Source organism: Penicillium odoratum, assembly GCF_028828045.1.
Source record: "Penicillium odoratum strain IBT 22623 chromosome Unknown utg000003l_segment0_segment0, whole genome shotgun sequence".
In the NCBI taxonomy this organism is placed as follows: Eukaryota; Fungi; Ascomycota; class Eurotiomycetes; order Eurotiales; family Aspergillaceae; genus Penicillium; species Penicillium odoratum.
Genome location: NW_026643145.1, coordinates 2382579 through 2398374, shown reverse-complemented (window position 1 = coordinate 2398374; position 15796 = coordinate 2382579). Strand labels below are relative to the sequence as shown.

Genomic DNA, 15796 nt, shown 5'->3' with positions numbered 1-15796 from the left:
GGGAATTTCTACCGTCACTCCCCTTAAAGTTTAGTGAAATGACTTTCATTTTTCCAATACGTCAAGTTCACACCACCTTCGCCGCCGCCTTTCGACTTAAAATTATCTAGTCTGCCCACTTACCTCATTACTTATGTATACCTCACGATAGGGCTTAATGTTAGGGTATCACTACTACTCTCTATAGTCTACTAATATCTTATAGCGAATCATCTACACAGATTTTCGAATCCTCACACGTAAAAAAAAGTCTTCAAGATATCTTCAAACGTATCTTTTATAGAATTCCTTTATAAGTATAACTCTAATCTTAACCAGAAAAGTAACCCTAAAATCCCGAACAAGACTACTCTAGATCCCAGAGTTCCTCAAAGCGACCTCGATATTCTTGATGTGACTACCCCGGACCCTGGATTGCTATACCGGATCCCAAAGTTACCTAGAAGTATCCCAATCTTCGATATAGGTAACTCGGGAGGACAGTAAAGTTGATTTAGACGCAGTAAAAACGATCAAATCGCGTCAAACAACAGTTTTCAAGCGTTGATGATTATGATTATTTAAGTAGCTTATATAGAAGCTTCTTTGCGGAGTTTGTAGAAATAATGATATGGGTCAAAACAAAGTAGTTTGCCAGTGGGAACAAAAGTGGCAGAAAAATATTTCTGCCGATGCCCGGGTGGAAACTTTGACATTTCCTAATTTTCCTAATTTGGGGAAAGGGGAGTGGCGGAAGCAGTGGGAAGATTTTCAGCAATCATCGGTCCACATGAGCAAGTTTCAGTCGGAATGTAATCGCCATCACAAGCGTAACAATACTGAACTCTCGAATTCTCGCGGCAACAAAAGATATCAGGTCCCCAATTTGTTATACAATATTCTATGAGATCCGTGTCGCAAGAAACGCAATCGTCTAGTACCGGGGTCTATCCGTATTATAAAGAAATTAGCCGCTGCATTTGAGTTATCAAGCATTTATGCTGCACTTGAACTTACGCATATAGGCCAAGTAGCAGGTGGAGAGGGCGTAGTAGTAGTAGCAGTAGTAGTAGAGGGCCCTGGAGTAATTGTAGAAGAAGTGGTAGAAGTAGTGCAGGTAGTGGACCAGGTGCCATCTGGTCCACTGGGGGTAGACATCGCAACACTGGCGAGAAGTCCACAGATTGGTAAGGCGAAGCGCATCCTGGTGTGGGAGAAGTTGGTTTAATAAGGCTTGATAACTGTAAAGTAGTAGTATGAGATAGATCTATTGAGAAAGAAAATAAGAAAGTATCCTTCTATTTATTTAGTCTTAAGAATACATAATTATGATACATTCGGTTGATAATGGTGGAGATACTATAATTCTGATTAAACAACCGTTTGCAGTTATAAGACGAGTGCTTTATAAGGTCATATTGTAAAAAAGTTAAATTAGCCTTTTTTATGACTTCTGTTTTAAAGTTTCAATTAGCCTTTTTTTATGACTTCAGCTTTTAAGTTTAAAATGTATCGAGTGCTTATAGCTATCGTTCAAAATTAAACGCTAAGAATCTATGATGAATTAATAGTTCTAGAATTTTTATTCGGCCGATTTAAATAGGTCCTTACAGATAATTTGCTCTAGACGCAGGTCCACAGCGATGAAAACAAGTTTATAATGGCCTAGAATACTGTCGAAGAGGTAGACCTAGGCCACACTGGCTTAAGGGCGCCTCCGGAGGAGTCCGCGCCGCGTTCGCCCACATCGATATCGGTGAGACTCTTGTGGATCACCATTCGATCTTCATGAGCACCAACCCCAAGTGCGCACATGTCCACCACTGCTCTTTTAAAGTCAATGACTACTATGATACCCAGCAACAGGGACATTAATGGCTGGCTTAGAAAGGATACTCATCTATGTGGGAAGTCGGTCGCCACGTTCTTGGGTCGCAGATTTACGACTATTGCTGGGATACTACGGGAATTATGGTTGAGCATTACGCTGATGGAGATTTGGTGAATGACCAGATTCAATTAGGTTATGTACAAGCTGGGAACGAGTCTCTATTGTGGCCGTATGGAGACCAGAGGTTCCTGCTGAGTTTATGGCGTAAATAATTTGATTTGAACTTTTCACTTTACAAAAGACTGAGAAACAGATTACTTGTCAACGTAAGACGTAAAGTAAATATAGAAAGGGGTTTTTTTTGCAGGAATATAGCGCACAACTACATATGGATACTGACAGAAAGAGCCATCAAAAGCAACCCAAACACTCCGTCCAGACCTTGGTATTCTCCTTCTTTCAGCTCCTTGGCAGCTAAACACTATTTCAGAAAACTTCAATCCAGCAATTTAATTACACTTAGATTTTTGAACACAAGTTCGTAATTCTTCGTATGGATCAGAAATGCTTATCGCACACTGTTCTGCGACTGGGTTACCCCTGGTGCTACGATGAATCGATGGGGGTGAGAGCCTTTGATTACGAAAGCTCCAGTTCCACACTGGAAATTGCAAAACATTTGCCAAAGAGTAAGGGGCTTGTGGCCCTTGCGTGATTGCCGAAAGCAATCAGTAGTAGGTACTCCTTATAATATACTGTTCCTATTACACAGGTTCTGGTGGAGCTTATTGTCCTATTTCTCGATACACTCGTATGCCGGCGTTCAAGTTTCTCATGGCTATTTTCTTGGTGAACCACAAAACAGAGATTAATAGAAAGGAAAGAAAACAACGCTGATCTATGGACCTGGGAGAGCAAGGGTCACATGATAGAGCACAACATGCATCAAAGATCCCACATGCACCATGTGGAAACTTCGCCTTAAGGTCGAAGTAAATTAAGTGTTTACTCGTACACGCGTTGGCCCCGCATTCTGACCTTCACCGCCGAGGTAAATCATGTTACTTGCGACAACAGTGGGCCAAAGCCAAATAGTTTGTATTTTACCTCTGAGTTACTTTGACGAGAGATTCAGGTTTTCAGTATGACGGATCAGGTAGAGTCTACAGAGGTTTTGATTGTTGGATGCGGCCCTACAGGGGCAATGATGTCCGGCTATCTGGGCCAACTCGGAGTATCCAACATCGTGATCGAGAAAGAGTCAGACATCAACACAGATCCTCGTGGAATTGCTCTCGATGATGACGGAATTCGATTGGTTCAGGGTCTCGGGCTGTACGAACATATCTTCACTGAGATCGGAAGCAGTGAGAACACATCCAGTCTGCCCAGGTATGTATGAAAGAGTTAGCTCACGAATATCGATAGCCGTATCAAAAGTCCGATTTGTAAGTGGGAACCATCACAATCTAAACGCGAACCCATTTCTCGTTTTTGATACAGGCTCGGTGAGTTCCAAATCTTAGGAACCCCAGTTTCTGCCACAGTGCGACTAAAAATTTAAGATCGAGGGACATACGAGCCATGTTGGCGTTCTTAGTCATAAGCAACCAACACTCGAAAAGTATCTACGAACGGCGGTCGATAAAGCAGAAACCAGCGAATTGAGAAACAACTGCACTTTGACGTCGATATCAGAAGATGCAGACTGGGTGTACGCGACATACAACGAATCCAGCACGCAGAGAAAAATCCGAGCCAAGTTCCTAGCCGCAGCAGATGGGAAGACCGGCTTCACTCGTAAGAACTATCTAGAGCCCAAAGGTATCCGACTAGACTGGGCTGGGCAGTATGTACAAGCTGATATGGAGAAGAAAGTGACTTACCAGAGAGTAGGACCAAATATCAGGAGACTTGGGTTGCGCTGAACTGGAAAATGTCTCTACCCTCGGAGAAGACGCATCCCGATTTTCCCCTGTGGAATTTAGGGTACACACCTCAGCAGGTCTATGATCTTTTTTTCCCGGAAGATTTTCGTTTCCTGTGTAATCCAGAACGACCAGCTGTGTGTGGTCGATTTGGTCGGCCCGAGGACCGGCTTTGGAGATTCGAATTTGTCGTTTCGCGCGACGAAGATGGTATGGAATTGGCAAAGCCTGCAAGGATTCGCCAGCTCGTGCATCCTTATTTGAAACACGAAGGAAGTCGTTACGGGTTAGTAACTCTCCTTTTCTGAGTAGCCAAATTACTAAAATCCAAATACAGACTGAAAGAGGATGTTTCATTTCCTGAAGACTGTATTGAAGTCCTCCGCTGTCGACCGTTTAATTTTTCCGCGAGAAGCTGCAATAAGTGGGCACTTGGCCGTGTCATTCTATGCGGCGATGCAGCCCATGTCTTCCCACCATGTATGTTATTCTCCCCAAGTCAGAGATACAAACTAACCATGAATTAGTCGGAGGACAAGGAATAGCATCTGGGTTTCGAGATGCTATCTCCATTGCGTGGCGTCTCGCCATAGCATGCTCACCAGGGTCCAAGGACCATGCCCGTCTTTTCGAAGGCTGGTACCTAGAAAGAAAGCAGCAACTCGATGAATCACTCGCGAAAACCGTCAAAAATGGCGATATGGTCAACGGGAAAAATCCGATTCAAATCTTCCTCCGCGATTGGGGGTTATGGGCACTCCAGCTACTTCCCTTTTGGAAACATTGGATCGAACGAGGTCCTCGCAGTGATGGTCCTACTCGGTATAGGCACTACCCAGGTATGCCTATGCATTTCATGCCAGATCTTGGGGGAGGGGAGTACTTCCCACAGACGTTTTGTATTGGATTCCAGCAGGATGCAGTTGTACAATTCACCGACGATGTCATTTTTGGGGGTAAGACGAAAATGTTTCAAATTGTGGTTCTACTAAGCGATCCACATGAGCTGGATGCGGCAATTTGTGAATTGGACGGGATAGATCGATTCAGTAATCTGCTGTCACAGGATGAAGCTACGTTCTTTGTCTCCCGCAGCCAGTGCGCCAGAATGGATCAATCCGAGCACCGGTTATTTCGGACAGCAACCGGTGATGAGTTTGGACAATCTTCTTTGTGTGCCTGTCGCCCCCATCCTCATGGCTATGATGAAACGCTCATTTGGAAGAGTGTTTCATCCAAACGATATGTTATTTTGAGATATGATCGATTTGTTTTTGCGCTTTGTAACACAAGGGCCGAGTTGGAGAAGGCAGCCACGCAAATGACCCAGATATTCTGAAGCGGCAAAACATACATCATAGGTTCTCCTTGCAATCATCTTCTCTATGTCTCCCAACAGTGGCGGTAAATAGCGGCTTTGAGGTATATTTTGGATTTGGGCAGCAGATTTGTGAGCTTTACTCGCTGTATGAGTATGTAATACCGTAGTATTGCTCAGACTTGATTAAAATCATAAGACGCTCAGCACGATCTTGTTACTACTATATCGCTATAATTCCCTAGATATATGCCTCTTAGTATTATTTAGGTATATACACATATTGGTACCATAAATAGACACCCAGGCAGGTACTCAAGCAGATAAACTAAGTAGGCATAACCTTAAAGTTCTTTCTTTGGATGAGTTCCAGACGCAGAAATTAGACAGCCTTGGTGCCTGATATTTTTTCTAGCCCCATTAGTTAGGCTCTTAGTTCTCAAAGTCACGACCCAGGATAAATCTTCCATACTTTCGTACTTTTGTTCATGTACTTTTATCCTACGGGATATACGATGAATTCCACCGCCTTCTATTTTTCATTGGCCCCCATTATCATATGCAAAATTTTTTTATTGATTTCGAAGATTGATTCATGCTTCAATATTCGCATTCGCCATAATTTTTATACTATACCGACGTCCCTGGTCTAATGATTTGACTTTTAATATCATCATTTGAACAATAGGCAAATATGCCCTCTCCATTGAGCAGCGGAGCTGACGAAGACCAACAACTTTTACTACTACCGATACAAGAGCCGACATTTCAAAGCAAAGAAGAGACCGAAACGCCCGGCGATACCTAGAAGAGGGAACTAATCTCTGAACGAGCCACGCAGGCGACTCCAGAGCAAGAACAAAATGAGAGCGAAACCCCGCAAAATCTACAAAATGCACCAATAGACCATGAAAATGGTTCAGTCAAATCCGTTGCACCAACAGAAACAACCCCGGGAACTGATATATCACCATCGTGGTGGCAGCACCCATTTCCATACCTCAAGGAAGATGGAAAGAAACAGTACAGCTGGCTCAATTTCGGTCGAAAAATGAAAGAGGGCGAGGAGGAATGAATTACGGCAGTCCTCCTTCGAGCAAAGTGTGCCACTGCCATTCTAGGCATCAACTTGATTCTAGTAATGGTGGCAGGCATTATTGCGTCTGAGGGAAAAGCCAAATTTATCGCGGGTGCCTACTTGGATGCACTTTCTCCAGCTCCTTACCAAGGAGACTGTTCCACATCCAGTCACTTATCTACAGCAATCCACCTTATAATCAGCATCCTGAGTACAGGACTACTGATGTGCAGTAACTTCACGATGCAGTGTCTTAGCGCCCCATCACGGGAAGAAGTTGATGCTGCTCATTCTAGGGGAAGATGGCTTGAGGTCGGGACTTCTGGTGGGATTCGAAATTTTCAGATCATGGATTGGAAACGCAGAATTCTTTGGTTTTTGCTTTTGATAACCAGTACTCCTATCCATTTAATGTAAGTTTCAATATACCCTGTTCGGCCCGACATATTTGTCTCTATACTGATTCGTATTGCTATTCTTATACTGTAGTTGCAACTCGGCCATCTTTGCCTCTATCTTCACACAAGACTATGGAGTCATTGTTGTTTCAAACAACTACTCCGAAAATGACTCCTTAGTTAATGATATCCTCCCAGAAGATGCATTTCGGGATTTTGTTGGATATAATGCATCCGATATACACAACGCTATGTTCAACGGCAGCCTCGAAACTCTGACGGCAATACAATGTGCAGAACGATATGCAGTGGACTTCAATACTGCTGGGGGCACTGTGGTCGCCTACATGGTCGCTGACCAGAACAATAGTTCCCTAGTCAGCAATGGAAGCTTAAGAGCTTTGAATGCTGGATACGGGGGGAAAGTTTGGATGGATATGTGAACCCACTGGGTATTGCGGAGATTATTTTCCAGAGGGCAACTCATTGAGCTGGGATTTTGTCATTCAGACGACCTTTTGGGTGTATCCCAATCGAACATTCACTCTCCCTAATATCGAGGGGCAATATCAAACATTTGATAGTGCCACGTTGGATTATTCTCTAAGCCAGGCGTTGAATATAGAGGTCCCGCAACAGACCATTGGTGATTGGGTCCTTGATACATTGACCTTTTTTAAATAAATTATCCAACACAATCCCAATGATCAAGAACTAAGATCCTATATGAAAGACAATTCCACAAACATCTGGAAGAATATCACCTGGCCTGGAGATGTGGCTTTCAATACGGTCGGGCCCACTGATAACGGCACCCTCATATCGACGATGTCGGCAGCAGCCTCCCTTGCAATGCCGTGGAACGTGTCGGTTTCACACTGCCAGAGCCAGGCACCGACTCCGAGATGTCAGCTAAGATTCAACATTGTGATCTCTCTCATTGTGCTGATCTGTAATGGAACCAAGGTGGCATGTATGTTTCTTGCCGCGCGAAGCACGCGCAAAAATATCTTTTTGACTATAGGCGATGCCTTGTCCTCCTTCCTGAGCAAGCCTGACTTGACAACAAAAGGAAGATGTCTTATGTATTCGCTAACCGGAGGCCGTCAACTATGGACACATACCCTGTGTCGTCTAGAGAATTGGATAAGTTCTCATTCTCTGGGAAAGGAACTTGAATTTTCCAATGAGGCAGCCATGCCAATGACTTCGGCATTAGATGATACTCGAAGGATGGTTCCTTTATCGGCCCATATAAAGCTGATGCCGAAGAGGAAAAGGTGGTTCGAAGCCGCGACAGGTTTCCAGTGGATGATCGTGTCAATCTAGTAAGTTTATTCTTCTTCTTAGAGTCCCATCTTCGGCGGCAGGACAATCTCTAATATCCATTATCTTTCACATGGTTAGATAATAAGCCAGCGTTGTAGTTTCGCGACAATTCTAATTATCAGTCCGTATCTCACGGCGATGGGGTTTAACAAGGGTATTGATTCCATCAAGTTCGGGACGTTTGACGCGGAGTTGATATTCCCAACAATCGGTAAAAACTTCTACAAACTGGTCCTCCTCTCAATTCACCTCAAATGGTCTTGACTGTTCTCTATTTCTTCGTCAATGGACTTTTCACATCCATGCAAACCGCCGCAGAATACAATGATTACGCCACGGAGAGAAAACCACTTCGTGTCTCTTGGCCAAAGGGCGAACAACGATCGACATATCGTCTCAGTCTACCAATTCGATATAGTGGTGCACTGATGATCCTTTCGACTTTGCTCCATTGGCTTCTAACCGAGTCCTTTTTTTTGGTGCTGATTAATGATTTCGACGTTCATGGCCAGTTGAACCTTGAATATAGTCAAATGACAGTCGCCTATTCCGTGATCCCAATGACCGCTGTATGCTCGATTATAGCAGCATGTCTGGCGGGGCTGTTGCTTATATCTTTGAGGCGGTTCAAGTCAAGCATGCCGCTGTTGACCACTAATTGCAGTGCTGGCTTAAGTGCCGCATGTCATCCACCGGTGGATGATACGGATGCTGCTCTTCAATCGGTCCAATGGGGGGAGATACCGGGATCTGAATATGCAGATCAAGATGATGTTGATGAAAGAGGTGCTGATATGTATACGAGGAATGCACATTGCTCGTTTTCTTCGAAGGAGGTCCATGTACCTAGCAGAACAGTTTTGTATTATTGATGTTCAAAATGTGATGTTTGGGAACAAAGGCTTCACCAGATCTTGAGCAATCACTTATTCCACAACGCATTTCACGTCCTTGACTTCGATGAAATTCGCCTCTTCTGGTTTGAGCCATTGTTACTTGCTTTCCAGAACATGACTTAGAATTAGAATCACCACAGGATTCGTTTTTCAACTTAATTATAGGTGAGTGGAGGAGTGGATACATGAGCGTTCGTGGCCCTATATTGTGCCAATTGGCCACGTCGCTGTCATCGTCCTCCGCATGATAGTCTGCGCCGAGAAATACAGCTATGGCGTGGAGGCTTCAAGGAAGTGAAATCTTAGAGAGGATTTGCTATCGCAGGTAAAGTTGTTTTTGAAGCTCCACGTAGCGATTTAAATATTAGCATGCGCGTGGTGATCATTGATCGCGATGGAGAAGGCGGCCAGTCAATCTAGCAGCTACCAGTAGAAGAAATATTTTTTTGCCGTATTGGTCTGAATAAATCCGTGGTCTGCTTCGTTCGGGATGATGGGACCGCCCAGGCGTCAGTCGTGGGCGGCCCATGGGTACTCAGTATGCACTTTAGTAGATAGTACTCTGATGTACAGAGTATTCACTTGAATATGATACGCGGGGATCAAAATGGTAAGCCAAATCGAGAATACATCCTCCAGACTTTTGAGGCCGCTATTTACGGGCACACCAGACTACCCAGACTCATTGCTCATGTCTCGTAGATCCCACATAGTTAGAGGGCGGGGCTTATCTTCCCGAATCGCTTTTACCCCGACTTCCAAGCTTGGCATTGGGCCGAGGTAGTAAGCTGCAACCTCGCTGGGATGTTGATAAATCCACATCTCCCCTTTCTTTATTTTAAGCTTATGTTGTCTATAATCAACTTTTCCCAATAGTCAAACCTTAACAATGTCAGTGTCCATCCCACGGAAACTATGGGAGCACCCAAACCCCGATTCAACAACCATGGGCCGGTTCCGGCGAGAGCTGGAACAGTCAACCGGACAGCGATTTAATGTAAGACTCCAGTTATCAGCCGAAACAACTGAATATCTAACGTGCAATGAAATTGATAAGGGATTCTATGATATGTACCTGCATTCCATTCAAAACCGCACGGAGTTCTGGGCCTTTTGCTGGAAGTATTTCCAGATTATTCATGAAGGAACCTACACGCGGATCGTGGATGAGTCCGCGCGTATGGACAGCATTCCAGAGTGGTTCGCTGGTGTCAAGCTCAATTTTGCCGAAAATATGCTCTTCTCCAGCAATGGGAACACAATCGGAAAAGAAGACCACAAGGTTGCAGTCACCGAGGTGCGAGAGGGTGCTAATAAAGATGCCGTTCATTTGACCTGGGGAGAATTGCGAAAGAAATCTGGAGTTTTGATCCAAGCGATGAAGGCTAATGGGGTCGTGCGTGGCGATCGAATCGCGGTTTGTTCGGCGAACAGTATCGACACATTGCTGGTTTTCGTTGCGACCACGGCTCTCGGAGCAATTTTTTCATCTAGCTCTACTGATATGGGTGTCAAGGGGGTTTTGGATAGACTGTTGCAGATTAAGCCGCGATTTCTGTTCATGGATGACTATGCCGTTTATAACGGGAAGACGATTGACCTTCGGGACAAGATGAAGGACATTGTTCAAGGCATGGGTTCTGTGTCGGAGTTCCAGGGAGTGGTTTCTCAACCACGATTCCCCGAAAAGCCAGCGGATATACGCTCCATTCCGAGAGCTTGTACTCTGGCAGAATACCTGGAAAAAGCAGCTGGAAACGATAGTCTTGAATTTGAGCGCATTCCCTTTCGGGATCCGTTTCTGGTGGTTTACTCATCTGGCACAACAGGACAACCAAAGTGCATAGTCCATTCGGTTGGTGGTGTTCTAATAAACGCCCACAAAGAGGGCGGCTTGCATATGGAACTTGCATCGGATAGCGTTGTGCTACAGTATACGACAACTGGGTGGATCATGTATCTCACTGCGATGCAAACGCTCCTGTTCGGCAGTCGAGCCGTACTCTACGATGGCAGTCCCTTTGTGCCGGATGCTAGAGCATTAGTGGATTTAGCAGCTCAAGAAAGGTGAGTTCATATCAAAGCCGATCGAACATGGAGCTAATTCACCAGGGTCACACATTTGGGCATCTCCCCACGCTGGTTACAGGAGCTGGAGCGAGCCCAGCTCAAGCCCCGTGAACTAGTAGATCTCAGCTCCCTTCGCGTGGTGACCAGTACCGGCATGGTGCTACGAGATGCATTGTTCGAGTGGTTCTACGATCATGGATTCCCATCGCATGTTCGCTTGAATAATATTTCAGGAGGCACAGACATCGCCGGTTGTTTCGGCTGTGGAAATCCTCTTGTGCCGGTATACGTTGGAGGGTGTGCAGGTTTCAGCTTAGGAGTGCCAGTGGAGGTATACGATTCGACCATCGAAGGAGACGGCGTGAGGGGGATACCAGCAATCGATGGAGAGCCAGGCGACTTGGTGGCCACAGCTCCATTCCCTAATATGCCTACACAGTTCTGGGGAGATCAAAGCGGCAAAAAGTATCACGACGCTTATTTTGGGAGGTTTAATAACGTCTGGACCCACGGCGATTTCGTATCGATCCACCAAGTCACCAAGCAACTTATCTTCCACGGCCGCTCTGACGGGGTCCTCAACCCATCTGGAGTTCGATTTGGCTCTGCGGAGATTTATAGAGTGATTGAAGGCTTTTTTTCAAACGAGATCGTCGATTCCATCTGTGTGGGACAGCGGCGACCAACCGACAGCGATGAACGGGTGATGCTCTTCCTGCTAATGAAGCCCGGGGTTCCCTTCACAACCGACTTGGTGAATCGAGTTAAAAAGGCGATCCGAACCGAGCTCAGCGCGCGCCATGTGCCAGCTTTTGTTTTCGAGACTCCCGAGATCCCGGTAAGTTTCTCTTTTTGTCAACTCGGAACAAAGGCGGGACTGACCGAGTCAGACCACGGTCAACCTAAAGAAAGTGGAGCTACCAGTGAAGCAAATCGTCTCAGGCAAGCGGATTCAAGCCTCTGGGACCCTCCTCAATCCGGGAAGCTTGGATTATTACTATCGATTCGCCGAACGCCAAAGCAAGCTATAGCCGAGTAAGCTAGCCAGCGCATCCGTATTTATTTTGGATCAACACCGCCACTTACTCAACCTTGGGTGCAGCTATGGAGACCCACATGGATGGAGACGTGGCGCCAATTATTGACAATCGCGAGGATAGTGAGGGGTAGATCGGATGTATCGGGACGAAGCTGGCAACAGTGCCAAGCTTTTATTCAAAGCTTGGTAGAATAACAATGTAAAATGATCAAATCAGATGTTCGAGTGCGTAGTCATGGTCGTTCATTGGATCATTATGCGCTGATCCAAATAGATGAAACAAATCCAAAGGTGAGAAAAAAAAGGGAAGAATAATGGGAGTAGAGGGAGAGCTGAGAGCTGAGAGGTAAGACTCACAGGTACGTCACTGGATCCCGTCCCCGCCCAAACCAAATAAAGTAAGCTTCCGAATTTCTTGCTTCTCCTCACTTCTTCATCTTCACATATTTCAAAATTTTCAGTCAAAATGGTTCATCTAGCTACTGTGAGCAAGGACAATGAGGTCCGTCAGCCCCGTGCAGCCTTCGATACCATCGAAGCCCTGAATGACAATGTCTACGGATCGTCATTCAGCGTGGATCACATGTCCCAGCATGAGATGCCTGAGCATGAGATGCCTCGTCAGGTCGCTGCTCGCTTGATCAAGGATGAGCTGAGCCTGGATGGTAACCCCAAGCTCAAGTAGGTTTCCTTTGTTTTAATTGACGAGCTACTGCTAATCTACTACAAGCTTGGCCTCTTTCGTGACCACCTACATGGTATGATGAACCTAGTGACTTTAAATTGGTAAACAAAGAAACTGGCTAACGGATCCGTCGTATAGGAAGAGGAAATTGAGGAGATCATGACCGACTCCTTCAGCAAGAACTTCATCGATTACGAGGAGTACCCCCACTCCGCAGAGATCCAGAACCGCTGTGTCAACATGATCGCCCGTCTGTACAACTGCCCCACTGACCCTAAGGGTGATAATGCCATGGGTACCTCTACAATTGGCTCCTCCGAGGCGATCATGCTGGGCACGCTCGCTATGAAGAAGCGCTGGCAGAACAAGCGCAAGGCTGAGGGCAAGGACTACTCCCGGCCCAACATTGTCATGAGCAGTGCTGTTCAGGTTTGCTGGGAGAAGGCTGCTCGGGTAAGATTGAATGACGTCTGGGCTATTGTACGAGAGACCGTGAACTGACTTGACGATAGTACTTCGATGTCGAGGAGAAGTACGTCTACTGTACCAAAGACCGCTACGTTATCGACCCCAAGGCCGCCGTTGACTTGGTGGACGAGAACACCATTGGTATCTGTGCCATCATCGGAACTACCTACACCGGTGAGTACGAGGATGTCAAGGGCATCAACGACCTTCTCGTGGAGCGTGGCATTGACTGCCCCATCCACGTCGATGCTGCCAGCGGTGGCTTCGTCGCTCCCTTCGTCGTTCCGGAGCTGGAGTGGGACTTCCGTCTGGAGAAGGTTATCTCCATCAACGTCTCGGGTCACAAGTACGGCCTGGTCTACCCCGGTGTCGGTTGGGTCATCTGGCGCTCTCCCGAGTACCTGCCCAAGGAGCTTGTGTTCAACATCAACTACCTCGGTGCCGACCAGGCCAGTTTCACCCTGAACTTCTCCAAGGGAGCTGCTCAGGTCATTGGACAATACTACCAGCTGATTCGTCTGGGCAAGCACGGTTTCCGTGCCATCATGAACAACCTGACCCGGATTGCCGACTACATGAGCAGCGAGTTGCAAAAGATGGGCATGATCATAATGAGCCAGGGTAAGGGCACTGGTCTGCCCTTGGTGGCATTCCGTCTGCCTGAGAACAAGGATCGCGTATATGACGAGTTCGCTATTGCCCATCAGCTCCGTGAGCGTGGCTGGATCGTTCCCGCCTATACCATGGCTCCTCACAGTGAGAAGTTGAAGCTCATGCGCGTTGTCGTCCGCGAGGACTTCAGCATGAACCGCTGCGACAGCCTCTTGATTGATATTAAGTTGGCTATCCAGACCCTTGAGGACATGGATCAGGCCATGATGAGCAAGTACAAGGCGTAAGTTCCGAATTGGTTCTCTCTCTTATCTCTACCTCACTAACACCCCTCTAGACACATGGTGAGCCACCGTGCTCACCCGCGCCACAAGAAGACTCACCAGGCTTACCATGATGAGAAGCACTCGCTTCAGGGTAAGGACGGCAAATCACACATTGTGTGCTAAGTTTTCCAGTCGTCTGAATTTTGGTATCTTTTCTACTGCAAATGTTTCAATTTGACTGTGACTGCTGGGATCAATTCAGTTTGTTCCGCAGTACAAAGGAATTTTCCGGCCCTGGAGGTTGTCGCTCACCACTGCATGTATTTTAACAAGAAATATCTACTGCCGATGAGTACCTTGGAAATCCGTAAGGAAACCTAGAATGTAAACAGATTCGTATCATTCGAATGATAAATCTCGCGATAAGACTATAGTGGGTCTCCGATAACGCTAAACCATATTAGGCCGGAGACATAATTTTGATGCGCAACATAATTCAAAGCAAACATTCAGACTCATGTTCATCCCCAATTCCAGCGATAATCGAACACGCTTGAAGCACAGTGAATATTACCATAACCACAACATCAAAAATACCGACCCAAAAGCCAGACAATCACCAGCAAATGGATCCCTCAATACCAGGTCTCGACTTGGCCTCCTTTCACCCAGAAACCATGCAAGCCTGGATTTACACCACCACAACAGGCGGGCTAGAAAAAAACCTCCACCTAGACGCATCCGCTCGCGTCCCACCCGCTCCCCGCGGCAACGAAGTCATAGTGAAAGTCCTCACAGCATCTCTAAACCCAGCAGATTACAAAGTGCCGGAACTAGGATTTCTCGTTCGCATGATGCTGATAGGCACGCCCGCAACGCCAGGTATGGATTTCTGCGGACGTATAGTCAGTACCGGACCACTTGCGAATCATCTTAAAGAGGGGACGCTTGTGTACGGGTTTGCGGGACGGCCGGTGCAGTTCGGGTCGTTGGCGGAGTATATGGCCGTTGGTGCTGATAAGATCTGTGTTGTTCCTGATGGTGTCAAGATTGATGAAGCTGCAGCTGTTGGTGCTACGGGGCTGACGGCTTATCAGAGTTTGGCGCATGTTATGGCTGGGGACAAAGTGTTGATAAATGGGGGATCTGGGGGGTGTGGAGTATTTGGTATTCAGATTGCGAAGGCGATGGGGTGTCATGTTACGACTACTTGCTCGACGAGGAATATGGAGTTGTGTTTGAGGCTTGGGGCGGATGCGGTGATTGATTATACGGCTGAGAAGGATTTAATTGGGAAGCTTGCAGGGAATATGTTTGATCATGTGGTTGATAATGTTGGACTTCCGTCTGATATGTACTACCAGTGTCATCGATTTTTGAAGGAAGAGGGGACTTTTGTGCAGATTGGGGCTGTGTCGATGATGACCTTTGTTAGTCGGATGTGTTGGCCGGCTTTTCTTGGTGGTGGGCAGAGAAAGTACATGCCTATTACGACGGAGACTGATCTGAAGCGGCTAGGGCAGCTGGGGGAGTGGATTGCGGAGGGGACGATCAAGGTTCAGCTGGATAGTGTGTTTGATTTTGGTGATGCAATTAAGGCATTTGAGAAGCTTCGATTGGGACGAGCGAGGGGGAAGATTGTGGTACATGTCAGTGATCCAGATGCGAGGAACATGGAGTCATTTGGAATCGGACTTTGATATGCATGAAGAAATAAACTTGATATGACTTGCCTATCCTTGAAAACCAGAAAGTACTACATATCCCTTACATGTACTCTAGATCTTCGGATTATTTCGATCTAAGGCAACTCGAATGTTTGTTTGTTGATGGCATGATCATGGTACATCTGGTCACTCTTTCGGCCCCCTACCTAACATTTGAACTTCATGCTGCTTT

General features: G+C 46.3%; 5 protein-coding genes across 5 annotated transcripts; all 5 read left to right on the top strand.

The window, feature by feature from the left end:
* Window positions 1-2954: 2954 nt before the first annotated feature.
* Window positions 2955-5077, top strand: N7520_004140 (monooxygenase; the record flags this gene model as incomplete). Its single annotated transcript, XM_057138075.1, has 6 exons — window positions 2955-3177; window positions 3239-3318; window positions 3376-3659; window positions 3707-4024; window positions 4076-4218; window positions 4266-5077. The coding sequence occupies 6 exons, from the start codon at window positions 2955-2957 to the stop codon at window positions 5075-5077; spliced, it is 1860 nt and encodes a 619-aa protein (XP_056998540.1).
* Window positions 5078-6197: 1120 nt separating this feature from the next.
* N7520_004139 (uncharacterized protein) lies at window positions 6198-7216 on the top strand (the record flags this gene model as incomplete). The annotated part of the gene is made up of 3 exons (XM_057138074.1): window positions 6198-6547; window positions 6624-6909; window positions 6959-7216. The coding sequence occupies 3 exons, from the start codon at window positions 6198-6200 to the stop codon at window positions 7214-7216; spliced, it is 894 nt and encodes a 297-aa protein (XP_056998539.1).
* Window positions 7217-9646: 2430 nt separating this feature from the next.
* N7520_004138 (acetoacetyl-CoA synthase) lies at window positions 9647-11858 on the top strand (the record flags this gene model as incomplete). Its single annotated transcript, XM_057138073.1, has 3 exons — window positions 9647-10824; window positions 10870-11665; window positions 11718-11858. The coding sequence occupies 3 exons, from the start codon at window positions 9647-9649 to the stop codon at window positions 11856-11858; spliced, it is 2115 nt and encodes a 704-aa protein (XP_056998538.1).
* A 474-nt stretch (window positions 11859-12332) lies between these two features.
* Window positions 12333-14080, top strand: N7520_004137 (glutamate decarboxylase; the record flags this gene model as incomplete). The annotated part of the gene is made up of 5 exons (XM_057138072.1): window positions 12333-12547; window positions 12597-12624; window positions 12690-13004; window positions 13064-13914; window positions 13969-14080. The coding sequence occupies 5 exons, from the start codon at window positions 12333-12335 to the stop codon at window positions 14078-14080; spliced, it is 1521 nt and encodes a 506-aa protein (XP_056998537.1).
* Window positions 14081-14574: 494 nt separating this feature from the next.
* N7520_004136 (NAD(P)-dependent alcohol dehydrogenase) lies at window positions 14575-15597 on the top strand (the record flags this gene model as incomplete). The annotated part of the gene is made up of 1 exon (XM_057138071.1): window positions 14575-15597. The coding sequence occupies one exon, from the start codon at window positions 14575-14577 to the stop codon at window positions 15595-15597; it is 1023 nt and encodes a 340-aa protein (XP_056998536.1).
* Between the last annotated feature and the right edge of the window lie 199 nt (window positions 15598-15796).